The sequence below is a fragment of the Zosterops lateralis genome, assembly GCF_965231275.1.
Source record: "Zosterops lateralis genome assembly, chromosome: 16".
Taxonomy (NCBI): Eukaryota; Metazoa; Chordata; class Aves; order Passeriformes; family Zosteropidae; genus Zosterops; species Zosterops lateralis.
The window spans coordinates 7,496,405-7,508,239 of NC_139776.1; the positions used below are offsets into that span (position 1 = coordinate 7,496,405).

An 11,835-nucleotide genomic window follows, 5' to 3' on the forward strand; every position below is an offset into this window, starting at 1 on the left:
CTGCTGTGCTCTCTGGGGAGGTGATGGTGGCCTGCTCAAATTTGCATAATTAATTGCCTCACCATAAGCTATTAAGCATTGCCCTCACAGCCTCGTGCCCTTGTGGCTGTGATTCAGCCCGAACTGGAAGCATGAAGGATAGTGGATGCATGTTCCCATGGTCCTTGCAGCTCCAGGGAAGCCTTTCCTTATATCTTTCTGCATTTATTTCAGTCATTTTTGAAAGCTGGACATGGCACATGGGGCACAGCATGTCACCTGCTTTGGGTTTTGCTACTGCAGCTGTGGGTGTTGTGTGTAGGACCTGCTCAGGCACCTGCTCAGCACCTGCTCAGGCACTGTGGGCCAGTGCCTGGCTGCTCTGCTGACAACCTTTGATCAGTGTGCCACAATTGATAACACAGCCACAGTCAATAACACAGCCTGTCCCAGCTGCCAAACAAAGTTTACGTGTCCTGGAGGGAGCAGTGGCCCTGGGGCAGGAGGAGCTTGGCCATTGGGATGCATCCAGGAGCACCAGTGCTTGCACAGGGCTGTGCAGGAGTCAGCACTGCCCTTAACTGCTGCTCAATTAAGCAGAACAGGAGCTTGTGGGGCACCAGCAGCCTGCTCTGTCCTTTGCTGTGGCTGTTTCTGCGTGGAAGCTTGAGGCCAGTTTGGGTTTCTCTTCCTGCAAAGCTTTTCGCTTTAATTATTAACCGGTGCCAGGCAGTGCCATGGCTTCTGGCTGGGGCTAAGCCAGGGCAGGGGGGAAGCTGAGGGAAACCATCTGTCCTTGGGCCCTCAGCCCCTGCACAGCTCCTGCAGCACCCATGAGTGCAGGTGGGGTATGAGTCCTTCCAGCTGTGCTTTGGTGGGGATGAGGGTTTTAGGGAATGAACAGACTCCAGGGAACAATCCTCTGTGTCTGTGTAGGACTCTCTCTGCCGCTGGCGCTCGAGCTGTACTTGTCCTGGGCTGGTCAAGGCAGCTGGGCACCATCCAACTAAAAATAACACCAGTAAATAAAACACTTCCTCCTGGCCTGGCACGCTGGAGCGGAGGCACAGGGAGCAGGACGTGCCTGGCTGCGGCTCCACAGTGGGACTGGCCCTGTGCCAGAGAGCTCTGGGCTGGTGCCACCAGGTCCAGGCCTGCCCAGGCACCCTCAGCACCCCCCCTGCCCAGCTCCTGGGGACGCGGTGGCCCATGGCATCCTCAGTGCCGACAGCAGAATGTCACCACTGGCTGCTGGATCCCCAGGTGAATGGTGATGGCCCGTGGCAGCAGGATGCCACGGGCGCCCCATGCTGAGCTCTGTGCTGGCTCAGTTTCTCCACCTACAGCAAGGGACTCCCACACCTGGCACATGTCCCAGGTGACGGCTGGAAGGGTGTGGGACACGGGATCCCTGTCACGGCTGCGTCAGCCCCACGCGCCAGGGCAGCAAGGTGTCAGTGGAGCCACCGCCCACACGGGATTACGGTGGGGAACCCCCTTTGCCCCCCAATAGGGCCCATGGAGCCCAGGAAGGAAAATGGGGAGGGAGGGGGGCAGTCGAGGGGCCAAGCCATGTGCTGGGGGTGGCAGGAGAAGTGATGCATTGGGGAGGGAGGGGGGGAAACCATGGGGGGATGCAGCCCCATCCCTGCTCCCCCAGGGTGCCTGAACCTACAGAAAGCCATCCCTGTCCCCACCCCAATCCCTTACCCATCCCTGCAGTACCAGGGCTCTGTGCATTGCTGCCTTCCTCTTCCTCACCTGTGCCCTACCTGACACGGTGCAATCAGCTGAGGCTATCTGGCCCCTCCCTGGGCTGGGCCTGGCTATAAAATCCAGGGGCCAGGCAGAGGGTGTCACAAGGATCTGCGAGCTGTTGGCAGGTAAGTCCAAGGGTGCCAGGGTTGGACTTGGGGGGTCTTGTCTGTTGAATACTGCTGCTATCCCTGGGCTGTAGTTGGGATCCTGCCTGGTTCCCACAGGGCTCTGAGCTGGGTCTGGATTTGGCCCCTACACCATGAGTTTTGGATGATGCTTTTTGGGGCATAAGATGCCATAGGGTAGGTTTGAAGGGCACAGCTTTGGGCACAATGTGAGGTGCAGAGGGGGCTGATTGTGTGTACGAGGGCTGTTCCCATGGGACATCTCACTGCTGTGTCTGGGTAATGTTGGAATGGCCCCACTGGCCAGCTGGACATGGGGAGCAGAGGGGTCTGATGAGGGGCATAGGGGCCATTCCCATGAGATATCCCACTCCCCTACCTGCGTGATGTTGGGATGGCTCTGTGGGATAGCTGAACGTGGGGATCTGCCCGGCACACAGCCATCCATATCCCAGCTACCAGGAAGTGATGATGGTGGTGGTGGCCCTGGTGACATAGCCTTGAGTCACACTGGAGATTCCAGGTGACAGCCCATCTCCGGTACACGGGCTGGGAGGGATGCTTGGAGAGAGGCAACTCAGTCCTTGAACTGCCCCATCCCTGTCCCCAGACAGCAGCAGCAGTGATGGCAACACTCTACCCCTCCCTGGAGGACATGAAGGGCCATCAGGTCCTGCAGGTCAGTGCCAGCTCAGCAGTGTTACAGGGGGTGAGCAGACTCCAGTGGGTCCCTGTGGAGTCTCACCTCAGAGGGTCCCCAGGGTGGGGGGCACAGCACTGAGCACCCTGTCTCTTGGCAGGCACAGGCAGCAGCTGGGGTGAGGACCCCTGCCACCACAGTGGTCACGGAGAAGCCGAAGCTCACCTCGGGCACTGGTAAGGTGGGGCATGATCAGCTCACCCTGTGCAGGGGCTGTCTGGGGGGGCAAAGATGCTCAGTGGGGGAGGAACTCAGCCGAGACCCCCCAGAACCCAGTGCATGGGTTGGAGATGGGATTTTGGGGTCTCTTTTTTCTGGCCCACAGTCCCAAGGGGCTTCTGGGATGGAGGGGGCAATGGCTGTGGGTTGGGGAGGAGAGTGGTCCCAGGAGCTGAGACCACCCTTGGTATGTCTCTCAGAGCCACCTGTACTGTACCCCAACCTAGCTGAGCTGGAGAACTACATGGGGCTGGCGCTCTCCAGTGAGGAGATCCAGAAGAACCTGCACGCAGAGGACAGCACTGTAGGTGTCTGGGCTGGCAGCCCCCTGCCCCATGTGGCTCCCCATGCTATAATGGGGGTCCTTCTGGTTCCTCATCCTGCCTGGGAAAGGGATGCAGCACTTCCAAAGGCTGAGGTGCACAGGGCCCTGTGTCCCCCCTGTCCCCACTGACCCCCAGCTCCCCCACAGGCACTGACCCCCGTCGGGCCCTCCCCAGGCCAGCTGGTCGCCCCCCTGAGCGGGAACAGCGCGGGGCTGCGGCGGGCAGAGATCAAACCAGGTGTGCGGGAGATCCACCTGTGCAAGGACGAGCGGGGCAAGACGGGGCTGCAGCTGAAGAATGTAGACCAGGTGAGGGGCTGGGCATGGCACAGGACAGTGTGTCATGGCATGATGTGACATGGCATAAGCATGACAGTAGAGCACAGCGTGACATGGCAGTGTATCATGGCACAGCAACGTGTGGCACTAAATGTCACAGCATGCCACAGCACAACAGGGTGCAGATGGCATGGCATATCTGGCATATCATGATGCATGGCATGGCCACTGGTCCCTGCCCCAGCCCTGTGCCAACACTCCACTGTGTCCCCAGGGCATCTTCGTGCAGCTGGTGAAGGCCAACTCTCCAGCAGCGTTGGTGGGGCTGCGCTTCGGGGACCAGGTGCTGCAGATCGACGGCAAGAACTGTGCAGGCTGGAGCAGTGACAAGGCACAGCGTGCTCTGAAGAAGGCAAACCCTGAAAAAATTGTCATGGTGGTGCGGGACAGGTGAGTGGGGGGTGGCAGTGGTGGTGGTGGCAGTGCTGGTGGCAGCACTGATGGTGCTCTCCCCACAGGCCTTTCCAGCGCACTGTGACTGTGCACAAGGACAGCACTGGCCACATCGGCGTTGTGGTGAAGAAGGGGAAGATTGTCTCGCTGGCCAAGGACAGCTCAGCTGCCCGCAACGGGCTCCTCACCCACCACTACATCTGTGAGGTGAACGGCCAGAACGTCATCGGCATGAAGGTAGGACTGTGCCCTGCTGGTGCAGGACATGCCTGGGGAGTCCAGGATGTGGCCAGAGAATCCAGGAGGGAGGGGGATACTGAACAAAGCTGGGCACCCCATGGACCCCCCTGCTCTCTCCCACAGGATAAGCAGCTCACGGAAGTGCTGGCAGGGGCTGGGAACGTGGTGACACTGACCATCATCCCCACTGTGATCTATGAGCACATGGTCAAACGGTGAGAATGTGGGGCTGCAAGGGCCCCCCCACCCCACAGGGACCCCCAGGTTCCCCCACTGACTTCCCTTCCCTCTGCTTAGGCTCTCATCAGGGGTGGTGAAGTCATCCATGGACCATTCCATCCCTGACCTGTAACACCATCACTGCTGTTCTGGGAACTGATGCTGGAAGCCCAGAGGGCCTGCTGAGAGGACCCCACAGCACCTCCAAAGGAGTTATTTTAGCACAAAACCTCTTATCTCTTCAGAGTCTGCTGGCTGCTGAGTGGTTCTTCCTCTCCTCAGCAGGGATGGGGAGATGTCCTGTACCAAGGTCCTATTGTCCCATGTCCCTGCTTGGGCCACCCCCCTCAGGGCGGATGCCAAGGGCTGGCTCCAGCCAAAGCAGACACAGACCCAGCGACATTTATTACATCCACCACAGACAGCAAGTACAGGACAGGGGAAACAAGAAGAGGGGGGTTTACAGCTTTTTCAGTTCTGTATTTAAAAAATATATTATATAGATTTGTCTTTCAAATATAGTCGTTACATTTATTTCTTGGCAAAGCTTTGGATAGTCTAACAGACGTGTACACAGATCCACAAATACATTGCACGAGAGGCGAATATCCCAGCTACCCCGGCTGCCTGCACACTGCTGCTCCCCAAATCTTTCCCCTGGCACCTGGTGCTGTGCTGGTGGCAGAGCTGCTGTCCTCACTGCCCCCCAGCACGGGCAGAGCCAGCAGAAGGGGGATGCAGGGAAGTGTGGGGCACACGGGATGTGACATGTGCCCCTCTGGGGACCGCTGGACACCGGCGTGTGGAGCATCACCGGCTGCCAGGGCCAGTGGCACCCATGGGTGGGGGAGTGGGCCTGGGTTGGGGTTGGGGAGAAACACTGTTAGTTCAAGTCACGAAGAAACCACAGACATTCGTGGGGTGGGAGTGCGGCGCGCCCGGGGGAGCCCCAAGTCCCGCACCCCAACAGCCCCGCTGAGCAATCCTTGCTGTCTTTGTGTTTCAACAACGAAAAAAAGGCATTTTTCCGGAGGCCACCAGCAAAGCGGGGGTTTGGGTGGGCCGGGGCAGCAAAGGGCTTGGCTCTGCCTGCACGGCACTGCCCGCACCCCAGCAAAGGCATCCGAGCTCCAGCACATGGTGGGATCACGGGCATCACGGCTGACAGAACTGCAGAGCCCCCGGTCCCGCTCCCCGGCAGGCAGAGTCCCAACAGCCGGGCTTCAGTCTGTACCCAAAAAAAAGTGAATATAGTGCAAAGCAAAGGGAGGGGGAGCTCATGGCTTCCTCGGGGGGCTCCGTGCGTGAGCTGCAGCCCAGTTCCATCCCCGTGTGGGAGGCATGTCCTAGGGAATGGGGGGCTGGCCCGAACCGCTCCGGAGCTGGTCCCTGTGTCTGGACAGGAACTCCCCATCCCCCTGCCCACAGACAGACACTGCACCTGGAGCAAGGAACTGCTGCATCCCCAGCGCTCCACGCTGCCAGCGGCTCCTTGCCATCACCCGCCCGCGGCAGGGCTGGCTCCGGGGACAACCCGGCGACAAACAAAAAGCAAGTGCGATGGAGGGAAAGCCCCCCTGGCGGGTGCAGCCCCACAGCCCCCCGCAGCCGGAGGCACAAGCAGGGGTGTCCATCGGCGGGGGGTGACGCTGGGTGCCAACACCCCTCTTCCAACAACGGTTCTTTCCCTCCTCCAGGACAAAGGAGCTGGGGGGAGCAGCACACCTCGATGCACCCACAGACCCCTCGGCCCCTTCCCACCCGCCAGGGCCACGCCGGGGCTTTACAATCAGCAGTCGGGTCCGTGGGGGCGGGTGGAGGGCGTGGGAGGGGTCAGGGCTGGGCAGCGCCTCCGGGGCCGGGGCTGGCGACGGGGCGACAGCCCATCCTGCGGATGGAGTGCAGGGCGACCGTGCAGCAGCCCCGCAGCAGCGAGCTGATGTTGTAGATGGGCTGGCCCTGCCGCCGCTGCGAGCGGCACAGCCAGGCCACCGTGGGCACCGCCGGCACCACCACGGCCAGCAGATCCACGATGAAGTGGCGGCTCCAGTAGCTCTTGGAAGGGCTGTTCTCGCAGCCGGTCACCTCCGTCAGCTCCTCCTCCGCCACGCAGGCGATGGCCACCGAGGGGCTGGCGCTGGGGGGCTGCCGCACCGCCGAGTTACAGGGGACCCCCCCCTCGGCACCGGCAGCGGCGTCGGGCTCGGCCACCATCAGGTCCGTGGTCCCGGCGGGGTTGGCGAGCTCGGGGACGGGCATCGTGTCTTCCATTTCAGAGACCCAGGCGGAGGTGGGGCTGCCCAAGCTGCAAGCCTGGGACTTCATCACCTTCTCTAGGATGGTGTCCAGGTCGGGCTGGCAGGGCACGAAGTCCGTCTGGATGGCCCGCTCCTGCATGCAGCTGGCCTGCACCCCCGCCTCCACGCTGCTCCGCAGTCCCAGCACCTTCTCGTAGGTGTTGCTGGGGGGCAGGCGGGTGCCGGGCTCGCCCCCCACCTCCGGCGAGTCCGTGTTGCCCGGAGCCTCCTCCATCCCCACGAAGCCGCTGTCGGCCCCCTCGTCCAGCGAGATGGTCTGCGAGCCCCCCACGTTGCGGTCCCCGGCCCCCTGGTCGCTCAGCTTGGTGTAGGTGGAGCTGCGGGTGAGGGATCGCGCCGGGGACCCCCCGGCAGACTCGCCGGCGCCCTCCTCCTTCAGCGCCCCGTTCTGCGCCACCTCCATGCTGTGCAGCAGCGTCTCCAGCTTCTTGTTCTGGATGTTGATGTCCACGAAATACTTCTGGAGGCCTTTGTCCTTTTCCAGCAGGTTGTTCTTCACTGTGTCGATGACCTGCTTCAGCTGCTTGATCTCCTTGCGAGCCTCTTTGAGCGCCAGCTGGGCCTCCACGCGGTGGCACTCCTCCTCGATCCAGTCCTCCTGCATCCGGGACAGCTGCGTCTTCAGGTCCTCGATCTCGGCATCCCTGCGGAGACGGGAGGGCACCACCGCGGCGCTCAGGGGGCTGCAGGGACAGCCCTCTCCTCGTGTGCCCAGAACGGGTTGTAACCAGATCACCCAGTAACATTCCCAGCTGGGAACAAGGGATGGATCCAGTGGCTCAGGGACCCTCAGGAGTGATGCTCAGGGAGCCTCAGTGTGATGCTCAGGGAGCCTCAGGAGCAATATTCAGGGACCCCCAGGAGCGATGCTTAGGGACCCTCAGCAGTGACACTCAGGGACCCCAAGGATGGATGCTTAGGGACCCTCAGGACTGATACTTGGGGACTCTCAGGACTGATGCTTGAGGACCCTCCAGACTGATGCTCAGGGCCCCCTGGCAGCACTGTTTGCAGCAATGGAAGCTCAGGGATCTCTGAAGTGACACCCAGCCTTCTCCTCGAGAGGCTGCAGAGCCCAGGTCTCCTGAGGGCTCGTGGGGATGGGCAGGTGCCCCGGGCGGGCGCGTGGCAGCTGGCACGGCGGGGCTGTGCCTAAGCCCGAGAGGAGCAGATGGGGATTAGCCACCCTCTGACGCTGAAATTCAGCAAAGGCATGGCAGGGACTTAAACTGGGTGAGGGGAGAACGCAGCCACTGCAGGTGGGATGTGGGGCTCTCCAGTTCCCAAATCTGTGGCTCTCAGGCTGGACAGGCAGCAGTGCCAGATCCCACATGCCAGCAATGCCATGGTACAGCTGTGACCCCAGTCCCAGGGCACAAGGAGATGCTGGGAACTGAGACACCCAGAAGGACCAGTCCCAGACAGGAGCTGTCACAGTGGGTGGTGATGGCTGGTGCTGGCATGACATGCTCACCTGTCCTGCAGCCGCTCCTGTGTGTCCTTCAGGCGAGCCTTCAGGTGCCGGATGCAGACCTCCTTCTGCTGCAGGGGGGTCAGGTACTGCTCCGGCGTCGGTGGCTTTATCCCATGGTTGTCACTGCAGAGGTTGTACTTGGACGAGCGCCTGCGGGGACACAGATGTCACCCACTGCCAGTGCCAAGGTCAGCACAGGCTTGACCCAGGGGTTCTAAGGCCTGCTCTTGGGGTGCAGCCCCATAATACATCCCAAAGGAGGCCTGAGAGCAGGAGGGGCAGGGTGGGTGCATGAGAGTGCTGTGCCCTGGCAAGAGGGGCAGGGTGTGTTGTGCCTTGTGTGTTGTGCCTCTGGCAGGACAGACAGGGTGGGTGTCTTTGGTGCTGTGCCCTGGCAGGAGGGTGAGTGCAGCTCCTGGATACATCAATCAGGTGTTGAGCCCTCTGTGGTGCTGGGGGATGATCACAATCGGGGGCACCAAGGTCTCTGTGTGCCCAGAGTGACCTTCCTGGAAATAACTGATGTGGATGGAGACCCCAGGGTGGGATCAGCTCTGCCAGAGATGGAGGCACAAGATGGGGAATGGTTTGGAATGGAGCAGGTCTTGAGATAGTGGCTGTCCTGCCCATGGAGAGCAAGCCAGGGAACCCAGCATCTGCTCCAGGCTGGGCCAGCAACACCTCTGGACCCTCCTTGTGCCACCACTCACACTGGGGCAGGTGAAGTGACATCTCTGGCCCAAAGCCTGGGACAAGGTGGAGAGCAGGGGCTGGCCAGGGACAGGGCTACGTGGCCAAGGATGGAGGCACATGGAGAACTGGGAGCTGCACAAGTGGGTCTGGCACAGCAGTGGGGGAACCAAACTCCCGAGGTATGGAAAGGAGGCATCCCAAAGCTCCCTGCATGGTGTCCAGCAGGCCAGCAGCCTTTAGCCATGTCCAGAAGCATTGTGTTAGAAGCATCCATGCCTTGGAATGCCCCATGGCAGCAGGATGGTCACTGCCCCTGGCCACAGCACACATGGAACCTGCTCACCATGTCACCCTCGGGCCCCTCAGGTCCTCCCAGAATGATTCCACCTCTGGGAGCTGGCAGGGGGCAGAGGACAGGCAGGTGATGAGCAGTGCACCATGGGCTGCTGTGCCTGCAGGGCTGGTGCCCATCCCACAGTTTGGTGCTGGCTGTTTGTGCCCCAGAGCTCCTTGCTGAAAACCAGAGGGCCATCAGCTCTTGCCAAACCTTTGCTGGGCAACACAAGGGGATGGATGCGAAGCTCTTGTCTCGTGCCTTTGGTCTGGAAGGATCCTGGTGCTCTTGGAGTGCAGGAGTGGCAGGAGGAAGCGTGCAGCGTGCAAGCCACAGCCACAGCAGGACGGAGGGAAGAGGATGGGGGATCCCTGGGTGGCAGGCGGGGGACAGGGAGGGAGACGACACAACAACAGCGGTGGAGAGGTTTGGAGGAGGAGGATAGTGAGGGTCTGTTGGAGACACACCAGCAGCTCCGGCTCCCCAGCCACCAAGCGCACAGCCTCGCTCCAGCGGCCCTGCGCTCCTGTCCCCGCTGGGCACCGGCAGCACGGGGGGCTGCTCCCCCTGCCCGGGGGCACCCGGCAGCCACCCTGAGGCCACGGGTGATGGGTTACCTTGGGGTGGGGCTGCTGTCGCTGCCCTTGCAGGAGCCAGAATTGCTGCTGCTGCTCAGCGAGGAGGTGCCGTAGGTGTCCCTCCCGGGGGGCGAGGGGCGCCTGGAGGCAGGGAGAAGAGGCTGTGTCTCAGGCCGAGTGGCTGAGGGCGCTGAAGACTTAAAGAAGGAGGCAAAGCCACTCCGTCCATAAACCCCGCGACTGCCAACCACCACACCGAGAACACACAAGACAAAAGGACAAAACAAACAGCAGGGATCAAAATTGCACGGACATGGCGACGGGCACAAAGGCAGGGCTGGGGGAGATGTCCACCCACTCCCCCTTCCCTGGCGTGGCAGCCCATGGATGCTGGCACAGCATCTTTGCACCCTGAGGACCTTGGGAGCCCCTGAGATCCCCTTGTAAGCCCCTTGGGAGCCCCTTGAGAGTCCCCTGGGAGCATGGTCCCAGCATAGCTCGAGCCACATCTGCCAGAGCATCACCTAACATGGGCAGCTCTGCCTCTTCTCCCTGCCCACGCTGAGCCTGTACCTCCATAACAGCAGTCCAGATCATGGAGACATTGGGAGGGGAAAAATGCTTTTTCTCTCTTTATCTCTCTTTATCACTCAGCTCAAGGACACATTTTCCAAGGGCTAACATACCTCCCAGTTTCACTGCCCCAACCCAGTGCTCTCCACCACTGCCTGCCTTCGCCTGGACGGACGGAGGGGTCGGTCCTGGCTGTGGCACAGACGGACAGAGGGACGGGGCGTGCAGCACTCGGGGAGCTGCATGCACGGACAGGGAAGTGCTGTGCAGCGGGCAGCGCCATGCAAACCCCTGAAAGCTGGGCTGGGGGTTCGTGCTGCGAAGTGGCAGCTGGTGGTGGAGGTGTGGGGATCGTGGGGATCGTCTCATCCCGGCTGCAGGCGCTGGTGTCCAGTCCCGAGGCCAGAGGTTGAAGCATATTCACCTTCGTGATCCTGTGGACGCGCGTCTGCTCCCCGGCACAGACATGGCCACGGTGCCACCGGTCCTGGGCACAGGGAACTGCGGGCAAAGGCAACAGAGAGAGCAGGTGAAGGCAGGAAAATGGCCCTGATGAGATCAGGACCCTGTGGGGTGAGCCCAGGCACCAGGGCATCAGTATAGTCCCCAGGGCCACCAGTACAGAGACAGATGAGGACACATCCCCTGCACATCTGAGCTGTGCTTCCCATTTGTCTCCCAGAAATGCCAGAATGCTGCATGCCTGTGGTCCCACCAGGATCCTGTGGGCCCAGTGCTCTTAATTTAAAAGGCAGACCAGAAGCAGAGCAGGTGCCTCCCCATGGTCTGGAACCTCTTTATCATCATGGGACAAGCTTCCCCCTGCTCCCATCCCTGTCAGGAAGCAGGGTAATGCCACAGGGACACAGAGTGCCTGCAGTGTTGGCATTACTGTGGGCAGAGATGGTACAAGGGCTCTGACCCAGCCACAGAGCTCCCCAGGCAGGCAGCTCTCCCTGCAGTGGGCTGGGTGCCTGCTTTTCCTTAATTAAGTGCAAATCCCCCATTCAGCAGTGAAATCAGGTGAGGAAGAACAGATCCCTGCATGATGAGGCAGCAGCTGCTAATCCCTAGGGAAACACAGAGCCCACTTTCCTGTAAATAAATAGGCCAGATCCAAAGGCTTGCAGCACCTCGGGCACACGCAGGATGTGAGGGAGTGAGGGAAACATCTGCTCAGCACCCGCATCCTGCTGAGCATCCCATGGCACCACTGGGATCCCCACTGTGCTCCCACATTGCCAGAGACCAACAGGCCAGGGGCAGTGTGCCTCCCCCCTCCATCCCCAGGCCTATTCACAATGCCAGCATTTATCTCAGATTTTGGCAGAGCAATGCAGGAGATGGGACCTGCCAACAGATAATCAATGGGTGACAGGAAACACTGTATGCTGCTGGCCCTGCTCCAGGGGAGTGCGAGGAGTGGGACAACAGGGGAGGCAGAACAGGAAAGGGGGCACATCCAGCTCAGCCCAGTGCAGCCTTCCACAATTACAACCCCAGGTTTCTTCCAGGATACCTCAAAGCCCACCCTGGCCAGTCCAGGGCCCTGCTCTGCCCAGGATTTT

General features: G+C 60.9%; 2 protein-coding genes across 4 annotated transcripts; one reads left to right on the forward strand and one right to left on the reverse strand.

Moving 5' to 3' along the window:
• Window positions 1-1,382: 1,382 nt before the first annotated feature.
• SDCBP2 (syndecan binding protein 2) lies at window positions 1,383-4,815 on the forward strand. 3 transcript variants are annotated; one of them, XM_083873524.1, is made up of 10 exons: window positions 1,383-1,464; window positions 1,702-1,862; window positions 2,473-2,541; window positions 2,663-2,738; window positions 2,982-3,085; window positions 3,254-3,415; window positions 3,660-3,835; window positions 3,904-4,075; window positions 4,202-4,293; window positions 4,376-4,815. In XM_083873524.1, the coding sequence occupies exons 3-10, from the start codon at window positions 2,488-2,490 to the stop codon at window positions 4,428-4,430; spliced, it is 891 nt and encodes a 296-aa protein (XP_083729650.1). In that variant the 5' UTR covers window positions 1,383-1,464; window positions 1,702-1,862; window positions 2,473-2,487; the 3' UTR covers window positions 4,431-4,815. The 3 variants fall into 3 exon arrangements, with proteins under 3 accessions (XP_083729650.1, XP_083729651.1, XP_083729652.1); XM_083873525.1 differs by lacking the exon at window positions 1,383-1,464 and having other exon boundaries at window positions 1,682-1,862; XM_083873526.1 differs by lacking the exons at window positions 1,383-1,464; window positions 1,702-1,862 and having other exon boundaries at window positions 1,879-2,541; window positions 3,009-3,085.
• A 1,315-nt stretch (window positions 4,816-6,130) lies between these two features.
• Window positions 6,131-10,685, reverse strand: SNPH (syntaphilin; the record flags this gene model as incomplete). Its single annotated transcript, XM_083873510.1, has 4 exons — window positions 6,131-7,259; window positions 8,090-8,239; window positions 9,734-9,934; window positions 10,381-10,685. The coding sequence occupies 4 exons, from the start codon at window positions 10,683-10,685 to the stop codon at window positions 6,131-6,133; spliced, it is 1,785 nt and encodes a 594-aa protein (XP_083729636.1).
• Between the last annotated feature and the right edge of the window lie 1,150 nt (window positions 10,686-11,835).